This window comes from Chaetodon trifascialis, chromosome 18 (assembly GCF_039877785.1).
Source record: "Chaetodon trifascialis isolate fChaTrf1 chromosome 18, fChaTrf1.hap1, whole genome shotgun sequence".
NCBI classification, from domain to species: Eukaryota; Metazoa; Chordata; class Actinopteri; order Chaetodontiformes; family Chaetodontidae; genus Chaetodon; species Chaetodon trifascialis.
Window position 1 is genome coordinate 2,002,529 of NC_092073.1, and position 16,011 is coordinate 2,018,539.

A 16,011-nucleotide genomic window follows, 5' to 3' on the forward strand; every position below is an offset into this window, starting at 1 on the left:
TAGAGCCGCTCTTTGAAGTGAACGATTGGAGCCGTCTCCTGCCGGGGAGCCGGAGCAGGAACGGGAGCTGCTTTGTTTTTTTTTTACGCACTGAGCAGGATGGTGAAGGGCGGGGGTTACACACACACACACACACTTGCACTAAGAAATGCTGAATTGAATAAATATTTTTATTTGTACCAATTTATGTGTCATTTATCAGATCAGACCCCCGTCTCCACCCGAACCCTCACTGCCATTGCCAAATCTCACTCTGAACTCAGTTCAAAACTTGGGAGCCCTGCACAGGTAACGTCAATAATAACGTGCATAGCCATTATTTATTTCATAAAATCGGACCATTTTATACAATATACATTTCTTGAACTCACATACTTATTGCTTTAGCTTGCAAGATAAAGATATTTACATGCCGATGAAGCTAGTTTAGTGCTATTGTTACTGGGATTAGAAGTGGGCCAGTGCTAATTAGTTAGCACTGAACAGCTATGAAACATATAACATTACCCCTCAAAAAATGCACTGTCCTCATAATTTTCGACCAGAGCATTAACAGTCAAGCCAGATTTGGGATGAGTTAACGTGAATCACTAACTTATTGTCTCAAATTTGTAATTTCACTTGTAAACCGTGCAATAAGCAGGATGATTCATCACGTCCGGGTTTATTTCTCCATATCAACCTTGTCCCTCTTTCCGTGTTAACTTTGCACAAAGTTACAGGTTCACGTTAATTCATCCCAAATCTGGCTTGATTGTTAATGCTCCGGTCGAAAATTATGAATGATAGCACCCAATAACGATAGCAGTAAGCTAGCTTCATCAGCATGTAAATATCTTTAGCTTAGCTAAAGCAATAAATATGTGAGTCCAAGAAATGTATATTGTATAAAATGGTTCGATTTTATGAAATCAATAATAGCTATGCACATTATTATTGACGTTACCTGGGAAGTCTCTCTGGGGCTGGTGGCGTTGCGTCTGGGGTATGTTCATGCGCAGTTGGAGGAATCGTCAATCAATTACTTTCCCCTGCGACTTGACTGTGACCTCAGTGACGTCATTTCAGCACTTATCAAGTCGTACCTGTAAAATTGAATTTGTATTCACAGTGAAGACTTCGTAGTCGTAGAAAAATGATTTGTATTCTCAAGACTTTGCACTCACAGCTTTTAGACTCATATAAAAACAATTGTAACCCGAACCCAATTTCACAGACTCACGTATAGATGAGTCTGTGAACAGCAGACAGGACAGCAGAATTTTGTGTAAAACAGCTTTTATGACACATAAATTGTTAACTTTACAAATAGGAAACTTTAATTATGGACACGTCTTCTTGACAGCGATCTTACACCATATAGCCTCAGTCAACTCCGATGACCTCGTCAGTGTCATTTGCTGCCTAATATCTGCACGGTGCTTAGCTGAAAAATAATTCCAATGTGAGTTGAAGTTAGACCCACATAACCAAGGTTACATGTTAGGCCATGTATGAGGAAGATGGTGTATGTAAATGATAATTGTTTATGCCATTTCTTTGCAGTGAATCAGGTACTTAGCTAGGTAATTTATTATCATGGTGATACTAGCAGTTAGCTAAGATGGTGAATTAGCAATATACAAATGTTTATTTGTACATTTTAAAAGAAAGGTCAGTAACACTTTATTTGAAGTGGTGTGCATATGACTGACATGATGCTGTCATAACCATGATATGACATCTGTCATGGACATGAAGAAGTCTTTATGAATGTTCATTCACTGTCATTCAGTCAGTTATGTCAGTTTTAATGCAAAGTTGACACTGAGATGTCTTTGGTATGACAGCTTGACATTAACCATCATAAACATGCCTAGCATTGTTATCAACCTTAGAGTAACTATTTAGCTTCCTGCGTTAACATCACGTTAAACTGTCTTATGCCATCTGTTTTGACATTGGCTGTCATGAGACATTATAATTATGTCATGAGTATTTTTCTTGACCTCAACTACAGTGGTACAATTTGGACTAGAAAACTACAGTTAGCTTGGTTAGCCATCTATATCGCGCTCCAGGAAACAAGCCTGGCAAGAAAACCACGTTGGTGCTGTACTCCCTGTCATCAAACTATCCTGTGTTGGCCTCGGAGGCTGCGCTCACTCAAACTTGTGTCCCAGTCTGGCCATGTTTGCTGGGAGCTGGCAGAGTGCTATTTGAGTCTACATATTTATGAATTTCCTGTGAAAACAGAAAGTTATGGAATTTTACCAACATATAAAGCTATGTATTCATCAGGAAACTCATAGATTGCCTGTGTACTGCAATTATCTATCGTCAAACTGGCCTCTGTTTGACTCAGGGGCTGTGTTTGGTGCTAGTCCAGCATGTTCACTGGGATGCTACTAGTTAGCATTTAGTTTATTTTAACAACAAATTGGCCAAACATTTAATGGCCTTTTAATGACTTGTCCAAATTGTACCACCGTAGTTGAGGTCAAGAAAAACATTCATGATACAATGTCAAAACCAAGCACATATGAGAGCTTAATGTTAATAGTTTCTTTAACTTTGATAGTTAGGTTGTCGTGGACCAAACAGCCAAGGCACCAGGACACAGGTTTTTGGATGGGAAGTGTTAAATTTATTTCTCTAAAAAAACCCCAGAAATTTAACAAAGGCAAATGAAGACCACCAACTTAACAAAGTAACAGGCCCCATAAAAGAGGTCGACGAAACATAACTCTACTGAAAAATAGGGCTAACAAAACAAAATGCAAACCCAACTAATAGACCTGAAAAAAAATGAGGCATGAGGGAGGATATATACTAAAGGACAACTCAAAAGAAAGACAAAGGAATTAATAACTTAAATCACATGGCACTGTGACAAACAATGGAAATTAGATGTGCTTCAACAAACATATGCCAAAGTGTTAATAAAACAAATTCCCAAATCAAACTTTATGTTGTATGTATTGAAGTGGCTGCAAATGAAAGCAACTTAACATGTGGTGATGTGGCTGAGTGTGACAAACCTAACTTAATTGTGTGGCTCTGGCTGAAGCCATCACATAGGCCTACTATGGCATCTGCTGTCTTCTTTAATGTGAAGTTGGGGAAAGAGAGAGAGAGAGAAGGCGAGAAGAAAACAAGCAGGGGTCAGGACGTGGACAGAAATGCAATGACAGTAACAGTGACAGCACTCTGGATCAGCTGGGGAGTCTTTAGCAACAAATATAGGCAGCCTGATAGTTAGTCACTGTGTCGAAAAACAGTAATGAGTTTATTAAAACTGCCACCTGAATGTTGCAATTCTCCACAAAATACCTTCTGCTTGGTTTTTTAAAAATGTGAACAGCTCATTATGTTGTCGTTGTATTTTCTGTAATAATTATAATAATTTATTGTAATAAAGTCTAGAAAAGGGCTAAGGGTGATCCCGATTAATCTGAACAAGTTTCGACACCCATGCAATTATTAGCATTTGAGTGTGGAATCATAAGAGCAGTCACAAAAGTGACTCAAAACATTTTTTTACATGTTGAACATGAAATACGTCATTAATAATGCCATCAAGCACATCATGTTTTGGAAAGTAGTCTAAAAACATGCACACAAAGGGCAACCATTTACTGCACACAGCCAGTAGAAACTGAGAACAATTAGCTAATGATTAGCCTGATCATCAACTGTCAATAATCAGTACAGACGCACATTATTAGACTGTAAACCTTTAATCAAACCAGAAACTGACCACAGTCAATGAATGTCAGACAGCCTTATCATACTTTAACAGTTACCTAGTATTTCTGTGGTGACACAACAGATACAGTGTTTGAATTAGATGGAAGCTCCCTCCAGTTCCTCATGTGTCTGCAGAAACACATCACTCGAGAAACACAAGATAAAACCCGTCATATGTCAACATGCTTCTTGTTAATTCAGCATCAATATAATCCATCAAGATAAACTGTTCAACAGATTTTGGATTGTGCCACCTCAGTTCCCTTCCAGCCTCGTTGGTTAGCGGTGCTATTTTAGTGGGTGATGTCTGTGGGAATGAGAGATGAACCATTTCAAAACTTAAGATTTCTTACTACAATACAGGCTGGTTGGTGGATCAGATACATATCAAATTAAACACAGGCTCATAACATTATTAATTCACTGTGATAAAACAGGGTGTGTCCCCTGAACATGTTGATAGTGAGCTGACTGCCTCCTTTCAAATTTTATCACAGGATGCATACTTATCATCACTGTAAACAGAATATTACTATATATAATATTACTATAGATACAAACTCTATGTGCCTTCGTTGTTAGCTAACACTGTGCAGTGCTATGCTTGTAAACTTTAAAATGTTATTAATACTTTCACCGTACAGTGTTTAGGTACTTGTACTTATTGCGTAACGTTAATTGTTACCTAGTGGGTTAACTCTTAACTGTACAGATTACTACTGTTGATGTTCAGCGTGATGATGGAGACACTGGGAAATTTATTTTAAGTGACTTTACCTGGAACCAGGTTATCTCAGCAGACTCTCTCTTTGTTTCCACCTTCTGTAGAACCTCAGAGTACAGAAATACTTCAAACTGGACAGAATACATCAAATTTTACAGATATGTACATGAATCCCACACCACACACCCACATTCTTCAACTTTACATACACAAACACACAAACTCCGGCACATTACAGTCTGGATGTTCTGTTCAGCTCTGTTATGACAGAGGGGACAGAACTCCTGCAGAACTTCAGTCTCTTCCATGCAAGTGACCACAATCTGACTGCAGTATTTGATATTCAAAATACTGGTCAATGTCACAGTGGTCCTTAGAAGTTCAATGCTTTAAATGTCTTACAAAAAAACTTGTATTCATACTGTTCACTGTTATTTTCTTTTTAACTCCTCAGAAACTCAGATGCCAGTCTGCTCCTCTACAGGTAAGAAGCCAACAGAAAATTAAATCTTTTTTCTTTTTTTAACAGTTGCCTTTCTGGCTCTGCTCTGTTTGGAGCAAAGGGGTGTGCATGCTGTCACAGCAAGGGATAACTGCACTGACCCAAACTATTGTGATCCTGTTCGGTAGCAGGGCCTACCGGGGCCAATCTGAGAAGGTCTCTCTCAAATTAAAACTGTGCCTTGTGCTGCACTCACAGTGTGTGTGTGTGTGTGTGTGTGTGTGTGTGTGTGTGTGTGTGTGTGTGTGTGTGTGTGTGTGTGTGTGTGTGTGTGTGTGGCTGGCTGGCTGTGTGTGTGGCTGTGTGTGTGGCTGTGTTGGTGGCTAGAGAGAAATTTCTGTTTGTAGACATATTTGTGTCTCCTGACACATTTGTAACTTGTAACTGAATCTCTGTGGTTCACAGTTTTAAATTCACTCATGTTTCTATTTACCCCTTGATCAGGCTCACAGTTTACTGACCACTTTTGGAGCTTTGTTTTCTGTGTCTGTAACATGCAATGTCCCAGAGTTTGCATTGTTGTCTGCTTGTTCAGTAAAAAACGTGTTCACTGTTGGTTAAATTAGTTTCAAAAAGTGCAGGGAGGAATGGTGAATGTCGCTTTTAGATGAAGAGCTGCATGCTTACTGTAGTTTGTGTGAACCAGCAAACCCCCAGCATGTCTCTGAATTAACCAAGACTTTTTTGCATCATATGAATGGCCATGATTGCTCGCAGCTTGGCTCAGTGTATATATCACCTCAAATTAATTGTCTGAAAGAGAAATCGTTTGTATTAATATCACACAGATGGACTGAATTACACTTTGAAACAGAGAAGGCATAGGTCTAATTAGCTGAGAGTGGCAAAGCATGCAGATATATGAAATGACTTGCTAGTATTGGAAGCTGAATTGCATTATCTGAAGACGTTATGACCTTAAAGCCAAGAAAACTAGAAGCGAAACTCCAATATTGTCAATGTTTTTTACTTTTATTGTAATAAATTGTTAAAAAAGAAAGAAAAAAAAAAGTAATATCTTAAAATGTATAAAAGGTAGAAACACGTTGAATACAAACATAAATGTCCTGCATCTATTGTGGACCAATATCAACTGCTCAATGAGTGGGAAACAGGGACCTGTAACAGTTCCAGACAAAAAACATCAGCATTCAAAAATGATAGGTCTTAACAGTTAAATAAGATCCAAGTGCCAATAAGAGCTTGACATCAATCCACCAATCACAACACAACACAATACAACACAACACACAGATTGAGAGAGAGAGAGAGAGAGAGAGAGAGACAGAGAGAGAGCATAAACAGCATAAAGGGGAGAGTAAATGTTGAATACAAGCACAAATGTTCATGTGTGTGAGAGAGAGAAAGAGAGGGACAGAGAGAGAAAGAGAGAGAGATACTGACAAATCCATTGAAACCCTGTGTTGTTCGGGCACTTCTACACTGCATTACAAGGGAGTGAAAGCACTTTCACTATCGTGACCCCCACTTGAACCTCAGTGGTCTGTCTGGTTGATTTCCCAGGGTCTGGTTCTCATTGTCTCAAAAAATTGTCCACACTTTGAGGACACAGTGGAAGGAAATACGACCAGGTGCCCTCTGTATAATTCACAGAACTACAAGTACAGTCTGGTTCACTGTAGAACTCAGGAACCACAGCACACAGCAGTAATAGAACTAGTGGAGGTGAGTGGGACCAAAATCAAAAATCTCAGTAGTCTCAGAGGTACTATGACACTGTGTATTACTGTTAAAAAAAACATACAAAAAACAAAAAAATACCTTGGTTACAGACCTTTAAATTGCTGCCGTAATCTAATTTTTTTTCCAGGAATTCAAACAAGTCTCATGTTGTGCTGATATATATTTGTTTGGTTCCCTGTAAACCAACCAATAGTAACAGAAAAATTGCCCTTAAAATGGTGTGTCTATAAATATATATATAGTACTGCCATAAACAACTGTGGGCGGTGCAATTGCCTTAAAAGGTGGCAATGCAACCACTCAGGATACACTTAAAGGTGTGCTTGTAGTATCCTGAATACAGAGTATCCTGGAGTCCTCTCCACAGTAGTCCCATTGAAGGCTTCTAATAGTCCACAATCAGCTTGTTTTGCTTCCTGGGCTCTGACTTCCTCTCTGTAGGCTGTGACATTGTTGTTGGTGACCAAGCCAAGGACAGTTGTGTCCTCAGCATGGACAAAGAGTACAAGAGAGGGGCACCGGTGCTGAGAGCCAGGGTGTCTGCACAGCCTGCCATTTTCCTGCCAGGAAGTTCAGTATCCAGTCCATGAGGGCAGTATTGAATATCAGGTCTCTGAGCTTGATGATGAGCTAGATGGGCACAAAGATATTGAATGCTGAACTATAGTGAACATTTTCACATGTGTTCCTTTGCTCCAAGAGGGAGAGGGCAGTGTAGAGGGCAACAAGGATGGTGTTGTCCATTGATCTGTTTGGCCTGTATACAAATTGCAGTTAGCACATGTGAGTCAGGAGCAGAGAGGATGAAGGATTTGACTAACCGCTCGAAGCACTTCATGATGAGAGAGATGAATGCGACTGGGTGGTAGTAGTTCAGGCAGATGGCTTTGGTATTGAGGAAAGGGTAAACATTGAACTTTTTGAAACATGAAGTTTGGTATGGACTTATGTATAACTGATGTATGTTAACTGAAGGCTTCTGATTGGGGAACATCTGTACTATAGTCCCCTCTATAATGCAACTGATGCATTTGGTGATGTAGCCAATGGCCATGTCATAGACATATCTGTTAAGGTTGTTCTAGTGCTGAATGACAAACATTGCTGCTTATAAGGGCAGACTTGATCACAGCTTCTTTGTCTATTCAGATAACCTCCCTTCTAAACAGAAAAAGCCTAACATCAACAAGCTTATCAGGCTAAATTGGAATTTATAGAGTGTTAAGGGGTTAAGGCTCTGGAGAAAAATGTTTGGTCGTGAAAAACCTCAAACCCAGCAACTGTGCGACTGGTCCAGGAGTCAGCACAGATGGGCCATTTTCTCCTGGTGACTCGAGGTCTTCTTTTCAGTGGTGGTTGCTCACAGTGCTGTAGTCAGTGCATTTGTGTTCTCAAGTGCATCTCAAAGGTCTTTTGGCATTTAAAGCTGCCAGGATGACACTGGTGCCAAGTGCTAACTGCCACCTTCTTTGTGGGTCATTTTAATAGGCCAGCATGAGGGAGCTCAGCGTGGAACTGTGTTTGTCTCAGTCTGTCTGCGCCATAGCACATTACGGCATATTATCAATGTCAGGGCCAGTTTGGGACTTTCTTAAGAGGATAAACTAAGGTTCGTAATGTACTGTGAGCCAGTAAGCTTGAGTTTTTTTGTGCAAACAATTGGAGCACAGTATGAATTTGTGTTACTTAGTTTTTGCTGCAGTGTACGATTGATTTCATTATTAAGCTGTTTTCAAAATGGCAGGCTATGTGCTTGTCTTTTGCTTGTCTTCGGTGCTTTCTCACTTACAACTTCCCTGAACTTATGCAGAAGGGAACTATCTTGCCTGCCTTACGCTTTGGAGTCTCAGGTTTCAAAATTACACATGACCAATCTCGATCTGGCACATGCAGCCTAGCAACCAGAGAAGCCAATTACAGCCAATTTTGAAGATGGCTGACACTTCAAATAGCCAGTGAAATTCTGAACATGCCACTATGGCACTTGAATTTACAGCTCTGGTTAATCAAATCAAGGATTTCAGCCAAAATACCACTGTTAACCACAATTTGTGATAAGTGACAAGTAATAAATATAGTAAATGGCCTCAATAGAAGGATATATAGCCAAAATATGGGTAAAAATACCTTTATTATATATAGATAGCGAAACTTTATATTATGAAAAAAAAAACAAAAAAAAACAAATGAATGTGAATGTGAATGGAGTCTGGTGTAGGGCTGGGCGATATGGCTTATGTATATGTTTTATATTGGTCAATATTGATAATTATTGATATTTTTTATGACCTATTTAAAATAAGGACCAGGAGAAAAATACATTCAATTTAAACATTTTTATTTCAAATTGAGCCTTCCTCTGATTATAATCCCCTCAGCAATCAAGGCAGAAAGGAAAGGAAATGTCAACACAACCATGGAAAACAGTCAATTAATAAATGTAAATAAAAATGTAAACAGAGAGAAACGTGAGAACTTTTTTCTGCAGGTTTACTGCCAGGAAGTTCACAAGCTGATTCACCTTCTGGTGAATAAAATGTTTTCAAATATGTGCAGTGTTTTGTAAACATAGCAGAAACTGAGGTATCTTGACATCTGTAACATACAAAAAAACAAACATGATAGACAGTAAGATTGACTGAATTAAAAAACCTGCCTAGACATATGAACAACTTTAGTCACTCTTCTTACTCTAAACATACATGAACTATTCAATTATATTTTTATTGCAAGTGTGTTTAAAAAAAAAAAAAAAAAAAAAAAAGCATGTGTGAGAGATTTTTATAACCTGGCTTCTCTGCAGTGCTCAGAGGAAGCATGTCTTTAGCTACAGATATGCCACTGCCTCCGTTATGTCTTTGTGCCTTTTAGATGATTTCTCATAAGGCACTGAAGCAGAGTAGGTGCAGAGTGGTGCTGCGGTTGTTGCAGATGTTGTTGGACGTTGGTGAATATGGCTGTGCTCCAAAGGGTGAGCGCGGCTAAGGTGGTTAAACAAGTTTGTGGTAATACCGGTCTTGGTGGAGAGGACAGTCTTGCATAATTTACAGACCACATTGGCCTGACTACGGTCTGACTTATAATATCCAAAACACTGCCATACTGGCGAGCTGACTTTCCCTGTTCTAGCGACAATTTCTTCGCTCGCTGCAGCGCTCACTTTCTATTTCTCATCTCGCTCCTCGCGAAGAATCAAACACTAGACAACAAGATGGTGGTGCAACCGAGCATGTCACTCCCGCTGATCATTGATTACTCCCTATGTTGCTTGGTTACCTGAGAGCGAGTGCCTTTGTTCATGCAACCAACCTTGCTTCGCAACTTCTGGCTTCTTCTGAGGAAGAAAAAAAATTATCGAATGTGTTATGAAACACATTTTTTATTGATATTGATGACGTGTCTATCACGAGACATATCGTTAGTGTTTTATCACCCAGCCCTATGTGGTCCCATTGTGTTTTCCAGCTTATAAGTCCTTTTACCTGTCAGTGTGTTCTTATATTACTCAATGCCAGTAGTACTTAACAGTGATTCTGACTACTGGGGATAAAAGTTCAGAGTGTTACCTTTCAGACAAGACCAAAACCATGCATGTTCTCCAAATGGTTCAAGAATTTACTTTGGGTGTGTCTTTGATATGCATTTTAGGCTCATTTTTACTGGAATGGTAAGGTTTTCATTAAAGTCAGAACAATCTGTACTATGTCAATGTCACAGCTGTTTTCGGTCATGTCATTTTCAAAGTGGTCTTCCCAGAATTCGAGGGTATGATGGTGCCATCAATGTTAAAAGCATTATACAATCATGTTTTTATTTTGTATGCTAAAATCTGCAACCTTTTGTAAAGTTCAGGATGAAAAAGTACATGTCTAATGTATGGGAATTGTAAGAACTCCAGCACAGACATGACAATTGAACTTTTTTTCTAGAGACAGGGTCTGGATGTCAGTGGTTAACCACCGTGAATATTTTTGACCTGTCATGCATGTTGGTCTGTAGGTTATTTTGCATGCACAAGCACAGTATGATGCAGGTTGGTCCGAGCCATCACCCAGTTTGTGTGCCGAATGATAGAGACCCATATCAGAATCAGAATCAGAATCAGAATTCCTTTATTGATCCCCAAAGGGAAATTGTTTTTTGTACAGTGCTCCACACAAAACAGAATTACAGATTAGAATAAAAAAGAGAGAAAGAACAAGAAGGAATAAATATATATATAAAGGCAATATTAAGAAACAGAATATTAATACTAAAGATATATGTAAATAAGAAATATACAACACAAATTAAGAAATATACAACACAAAATATGCAACACAATGAAATGTACAGTAATAAAAATAAGTAATATACTGAGTATATTGGATGTGCAAAAAAATGTGCAAAATGGAATCAGATGTGCAAAGTGAAATTGTAAAATATTCAACAGAACAGACCAGACAGTGACAGTGAAGTCCAAGGGCCATTCAGAGGGAGGAGTTGTACAGGTTAATGGCCACAGGCAGGAATGATTTCCTGTATTGTTCAGTCCTCAGTTTTGGTGGTATTAGTCTCTTACTGAACGTACTCCTGTGCCTGGCCAGCACATTATGAAGTGGATGTGAGACATTGTCCATGATAGTCCTCATTGTCCATGATATGCTGCCAGTCAGTGTGGTCGATGGTGAGGGATTGAAAAAGCTAGGTCAGTCCCTTGAGTCCAAGTATGCTATGCCATCTAGAGTTACTGTGACCAAATACATTGAAAAACACTTCCAGGAGAAAGATGAACTAAAAGTCAAGCCAGCAAACGCAGACAAGCTAGCTCTGACCACTGACTGCTGGACAGCTCTCACAGTTGAAAGCCAAATCACAGCTACCTGTCACTTCACCAGTGCTGACTGGGAGCAAAGTTTCCATTATCGAGAAATTATCATTTTTTGAACTGGAAAATGTTTGATGTGAAAATATTCAGGCTGTAGATTTTCTCTCACTACTTCTCTGATAGCCACTATCTCTTTCGCTGCTCTGCCAATTCTGTGAATTAAGGGTTTCTTTCGACCAAACCAGAGTTGGTGGTGGTTGTTGGAACAGTATAAGAACAAATTATGAAGGTTTTGGTGAGTTTTATTTTGTTTTTGCCAAGTCTGAATGAAAAGTGTTTTGCAATGATAAAATTACTTTTTCTATAAATAGGGTCTGGCGGTTTTGCTGAGAGCAATATAGTGCTATTTTGGGTTAAACAAAAAGCATTTTACTCTTTAACAAAAAGGTTCGTCTCTGTAGGGGTCCTTTCCATATTGTTTGTAAAACATGTACAATAATAATCTGAGCCTATCAGAGGCTAAAAGAAACACTTTCAGTGGACACACATTGATAGTGCACAAGTGACCGATTACATTGTAGCCCGTTCAGTGGCTGACTGCTGGCTGCAGTGCTCTCACTCAAGAGCATTGAACCAATTTCAGAAATTGCCATCCCTGTTAGTCATTTAGACACAAAAATAGGGAAAATGGTCCAAAAACAGAGATAATATTTGACAAGAATTTCTCCCATTTGTCTGGCAGACACCATTTACTTGGAGATGCAGTCCAGTGTGCTCCTCAGCTCAAAATTAAGGTTGGAGTCCATCCTGCTGTGGAGTGACAGATACTTGTATGGCGAGAGGGAATGATGTATTTTGGCTGGTTTGCATTGGTCAACAAAGCCACCACACAATCTGTGATATGGCTATTCCTCTCTATGTGAAGGTGAGAAAAGCTGTAAGGGACCAACAAGACAAAAGCGGGAGTTTGTTGTAACAACCAGCCTCATTACTTCCACTGCATTTGATTTGTGTTGTCTTTGACTGGGGCTTCACTGGATCATACATACTCTCTGATGGCCAACAAAGCTCTGGCAAGTCAACAAAACACATGCTCTGCTGATCTTTTGCTGCCACAGTCACAAGAGCATGGGAATAGTAGTAAGGCTCTGAACTTTAGATGGCCTACGTTGGGTTGCTTGGCATTTAAGTAATTACACCAAAAGCTTATCCTACAGTTGCACTCACTGTAAACATTGGAGATTAGGACCAGGATTGTACCTCAGTGGAGTTGTGAAAAGGGAAGATTCACTAATTCATGAAGTTTTTCACTACTCCAAATTCCCATTTGAAAAGCTTCTTTTGAATTGATGAATTTCTTAATGTTAAATAGCGCTAAATATAATTTAACACATTTATAGCATAGGTTTGTGTTATAACCATCAAGCTGAGATAATATGACTGTTTTTGAGAAGTTTTTTTTCTCAGTTTGATATGGTGGATGCATTTATATGCTGCAAGACCCATTAGTCTCACCCAGTATGGCTATGGAGAAAAAGTCTGTCAGCTGTAGTGAATTCACAATGCTGTCATTGTATAAAAAACAGGCATAGGCACTACTTGGGTGATGCAACAGAAAATCAGGTGCTCCTGAAACACAAGTAAGCTAATACAATTAGGGATGCACCGATCCAATACTGGTATCGGTATCAGTCCCGATATTGAAGAAAATTCTAGATCGGGTATCGGTGACAATGGACCCAATACATAGGGGCTGATCTATTTAGTCTAACGCTATGCTATAGGCGCTGTGAGTGGTGTTGTGTGCAACCAACACGCACTGCTGAAGCGCACATAATGTGGACCGCGTTGTTTTCAAAATAGTATGTAATGAAATAGTGAAAGGATTGGCTATCTGGAACTTTTTCACACTACCTCAGCCTACAAACTCGACGGCTACTTGCAATATCTGCACAGTAAATGTTCCGAGGGGCGGTGGTTATACATCAAGTTATAACATGACCAACTTAATCATTCACCTACAGAGATTTCATGCCAGGGAGCATGTTGACTTCATCGAACTGAATAAACAAAAAGGAGGTGGTATGACATAGCTAACTTGATGAGATGAAGGAAAGAGGTGAAAAATTTAAACCTAATAGTGTGCAGGCAACAAAAATCACGGAGAGGATGTCCCGTGTCACTTTTAAGTTAAACTGCACACTGGCTGGATGAGAGTTACGTGCCACACAGTGCAATGCTCAATGCTACAAACTTCCGTGGGTCACACACTAGCGACACGATCGCAGCCAACCTGAAGGAAATGTTTGACATATGTTGAGTAAAGTCCACGTGATTCTGAGGGACAACGCCAGCAACATGAGAAAGGCGATGGACAGCATGAGAGTGCGTAGTTTAGGCTGCGTTGCGCATGCAACAAGGGACTTCTATCACAGCGTGCTGTGAGTGATGCTGTTGCAGGTGGGAGAGAGACTGTTGCACACTTTATATTCCTTTTATATTCCTAATTGCACTAAGTTACACTTGTATTTTTTTACATGTTGTTTGACCAAGCTAGAGAAGCTATTGTTTTAAGATTGTTGTACTGGTGCATATTTATCAAATAAATAACTCAGTACATATCTGTTTGTTTTTTTTAAAAAAACAGGAAAGAAATGTTTAAAGGTGACATATTATGAAGCTTTTTCAATAAGTTACATAGGTCTATGATTTCCATAAAACATGTTTCTGAAGCTGTTTGCTGGAAATAGCTTTCAGGAAAAGATTCTTGCCTCCCTCTATTTGCCTCTGTTTCAGTCCCTTTCAGAATGTGCTGTTTCTGGTGTCTGTAGCTTTAAATGCAGATGAGCTGCTGCTGTCCCACCCATGTTACCATGGTAACGGGGAGAGCGGAGAGCGTAGGCTGACGTTGCACTACGCATGTGAAAGTAGCAGACATGGTGGCAGTAAACAGACCGAGTTCGTCAGTAGTTGAACTGTATATGTTCGAACCTGAATCGGATCCTGAAGGAGGGGAGGCTCCTACAGAACCTCAGAGAATTCAGCAGGACGCTTCTGAAAGGTCAGTCTAAAAACGTCTTTCTATTTTTTTCTCTTCAGTGTGAGCACCGCCTGTACAGGAGGCAGCGTGAGAGGCCCGCAGTTCAGACGGTCAATGCTCACGCTAGGAAGCACCAATCCTAACTTGCAGCATACCAGAATGTCGGGGGGGAAACTCAGCTAAAAGCCTCTACCAAGCATTTGCACCCGAAGGAAACATAATTCATACAGCAATAAATCATATGCGCATGTGACGAAAATACGGAAATAGCTTATGTCCACTTTAGTGCGTCTGCTGATTTCACCACGTCACACAAACCACACAAGCCTGGTATCATATGAAAGCAGAGAGTCCAAAGGTCCTGGTTGTTTACATAAAGAGGAGGAGGTTTCTAGCAGTCACTGAGTTGCTGAGACATTGACCTGTCTAACTGATCAATGTTAGACTGTTAGTTTCAGCACTCCGTCTCATTTACACATGCAGGGGCAGAGCACACAGATGAGCAGTGCTGAGCAGCACTACTGACCATTCAGCTCAGGATGAGGAAAAGTAGCTAGCTAGAGCACAGACATTCAAATGTACAAAAATGGGTGCTGTTATTGGCTGAAAATGCTGGTATGCAACGTTTCTTATTTCTTTAGCTTTATATATGCATGCATTGTCTTTTTTTTTTATTTGATTGTATCAGTACACGTGGAAATTGTGCAACAATGCAGTCAGAGCGTGAGAACATACACTGCCAGGAGGTGCCACAGGTCACAGTATCTTTACCTGCACTTACAGTATGATCGCAGTGTATGATTGCAGATAACATGCCACTGCAGATACTGACCTTATGTTATGCATAACAGGTTACAAGACGGCTGCAGCAGCTGGATGAAAGGCCTCCAGGCATGATTGACCATCCAGGTTTCGAACCTGTTTGCCTAAATGTGCATACAACACTTACAGGGTTGACTACGGTCCTTAACAGCTATGGGAGACATAGCAGTGAGTTTCATCTTAACCAACTTCATTGTTCATACGCCATAATAAACTAAATAAAGTCAGTCATATCTTTTCTTGAACATATAGCCAAGTTTTTCCTTAGCAAATACTGTATATTACACATTTATTCACATGAAACATTTTATAGATATACAATAAATATTTATTGACCGCAGTCATGAATATTGTACATGGAAATACAGTACAAGTGAAGGAATCACTGAATCCATATTAGAAAAATGTGAATACAGATGTTGACATTATAGAACCTTTTGACTAACATAATGTTCAATTTTCTCAGTTGTTACAGGTATCTCGCCTATATGAGTTTTGTGAGCTGGTGCTGGAGCTTCTTTGGCCAGAAGATTTGTGTAGTCATCCCATGACGTGCATGTCCATCAAATCATCAATATACCCTGTGCAATACACAGACACACAGAAAACATGAATCATTAGTATCATTTATTGGATTATTCAACAACTGTTAATATAGTGACATTTTGCACTTTGAATTCTGT

At 39.6% G+C, this 16,011-nt stretch overlaps 1 protein-coding gene across 3 annotated transcripts in view; it reads left to right on the forward strand.

The window, feature by feature from the left end:
• arhgef4 (Rho guanine nucleotide exchange factor (GEF) 4) overlaps positions 1–16,011 on the forward strand; it is a 227,619-nt gene that overhangs the window by 12,099 nt on the left and 199,509 nt on the right. For all 3 annotated transcript variants that reach the window (XM_070986356.1, XM_070986357.1, XM_070986359.1), the window contains exon 2: positions 4,908–4,937. In XM_070986356.1, the coding sequence (XP_070842457.1) occupies positions 4,908–4,937 (30 nt within the window). The remainder of the gene's footprint in view (positions 1–4,907; positions 4,938–16,011) is intronic.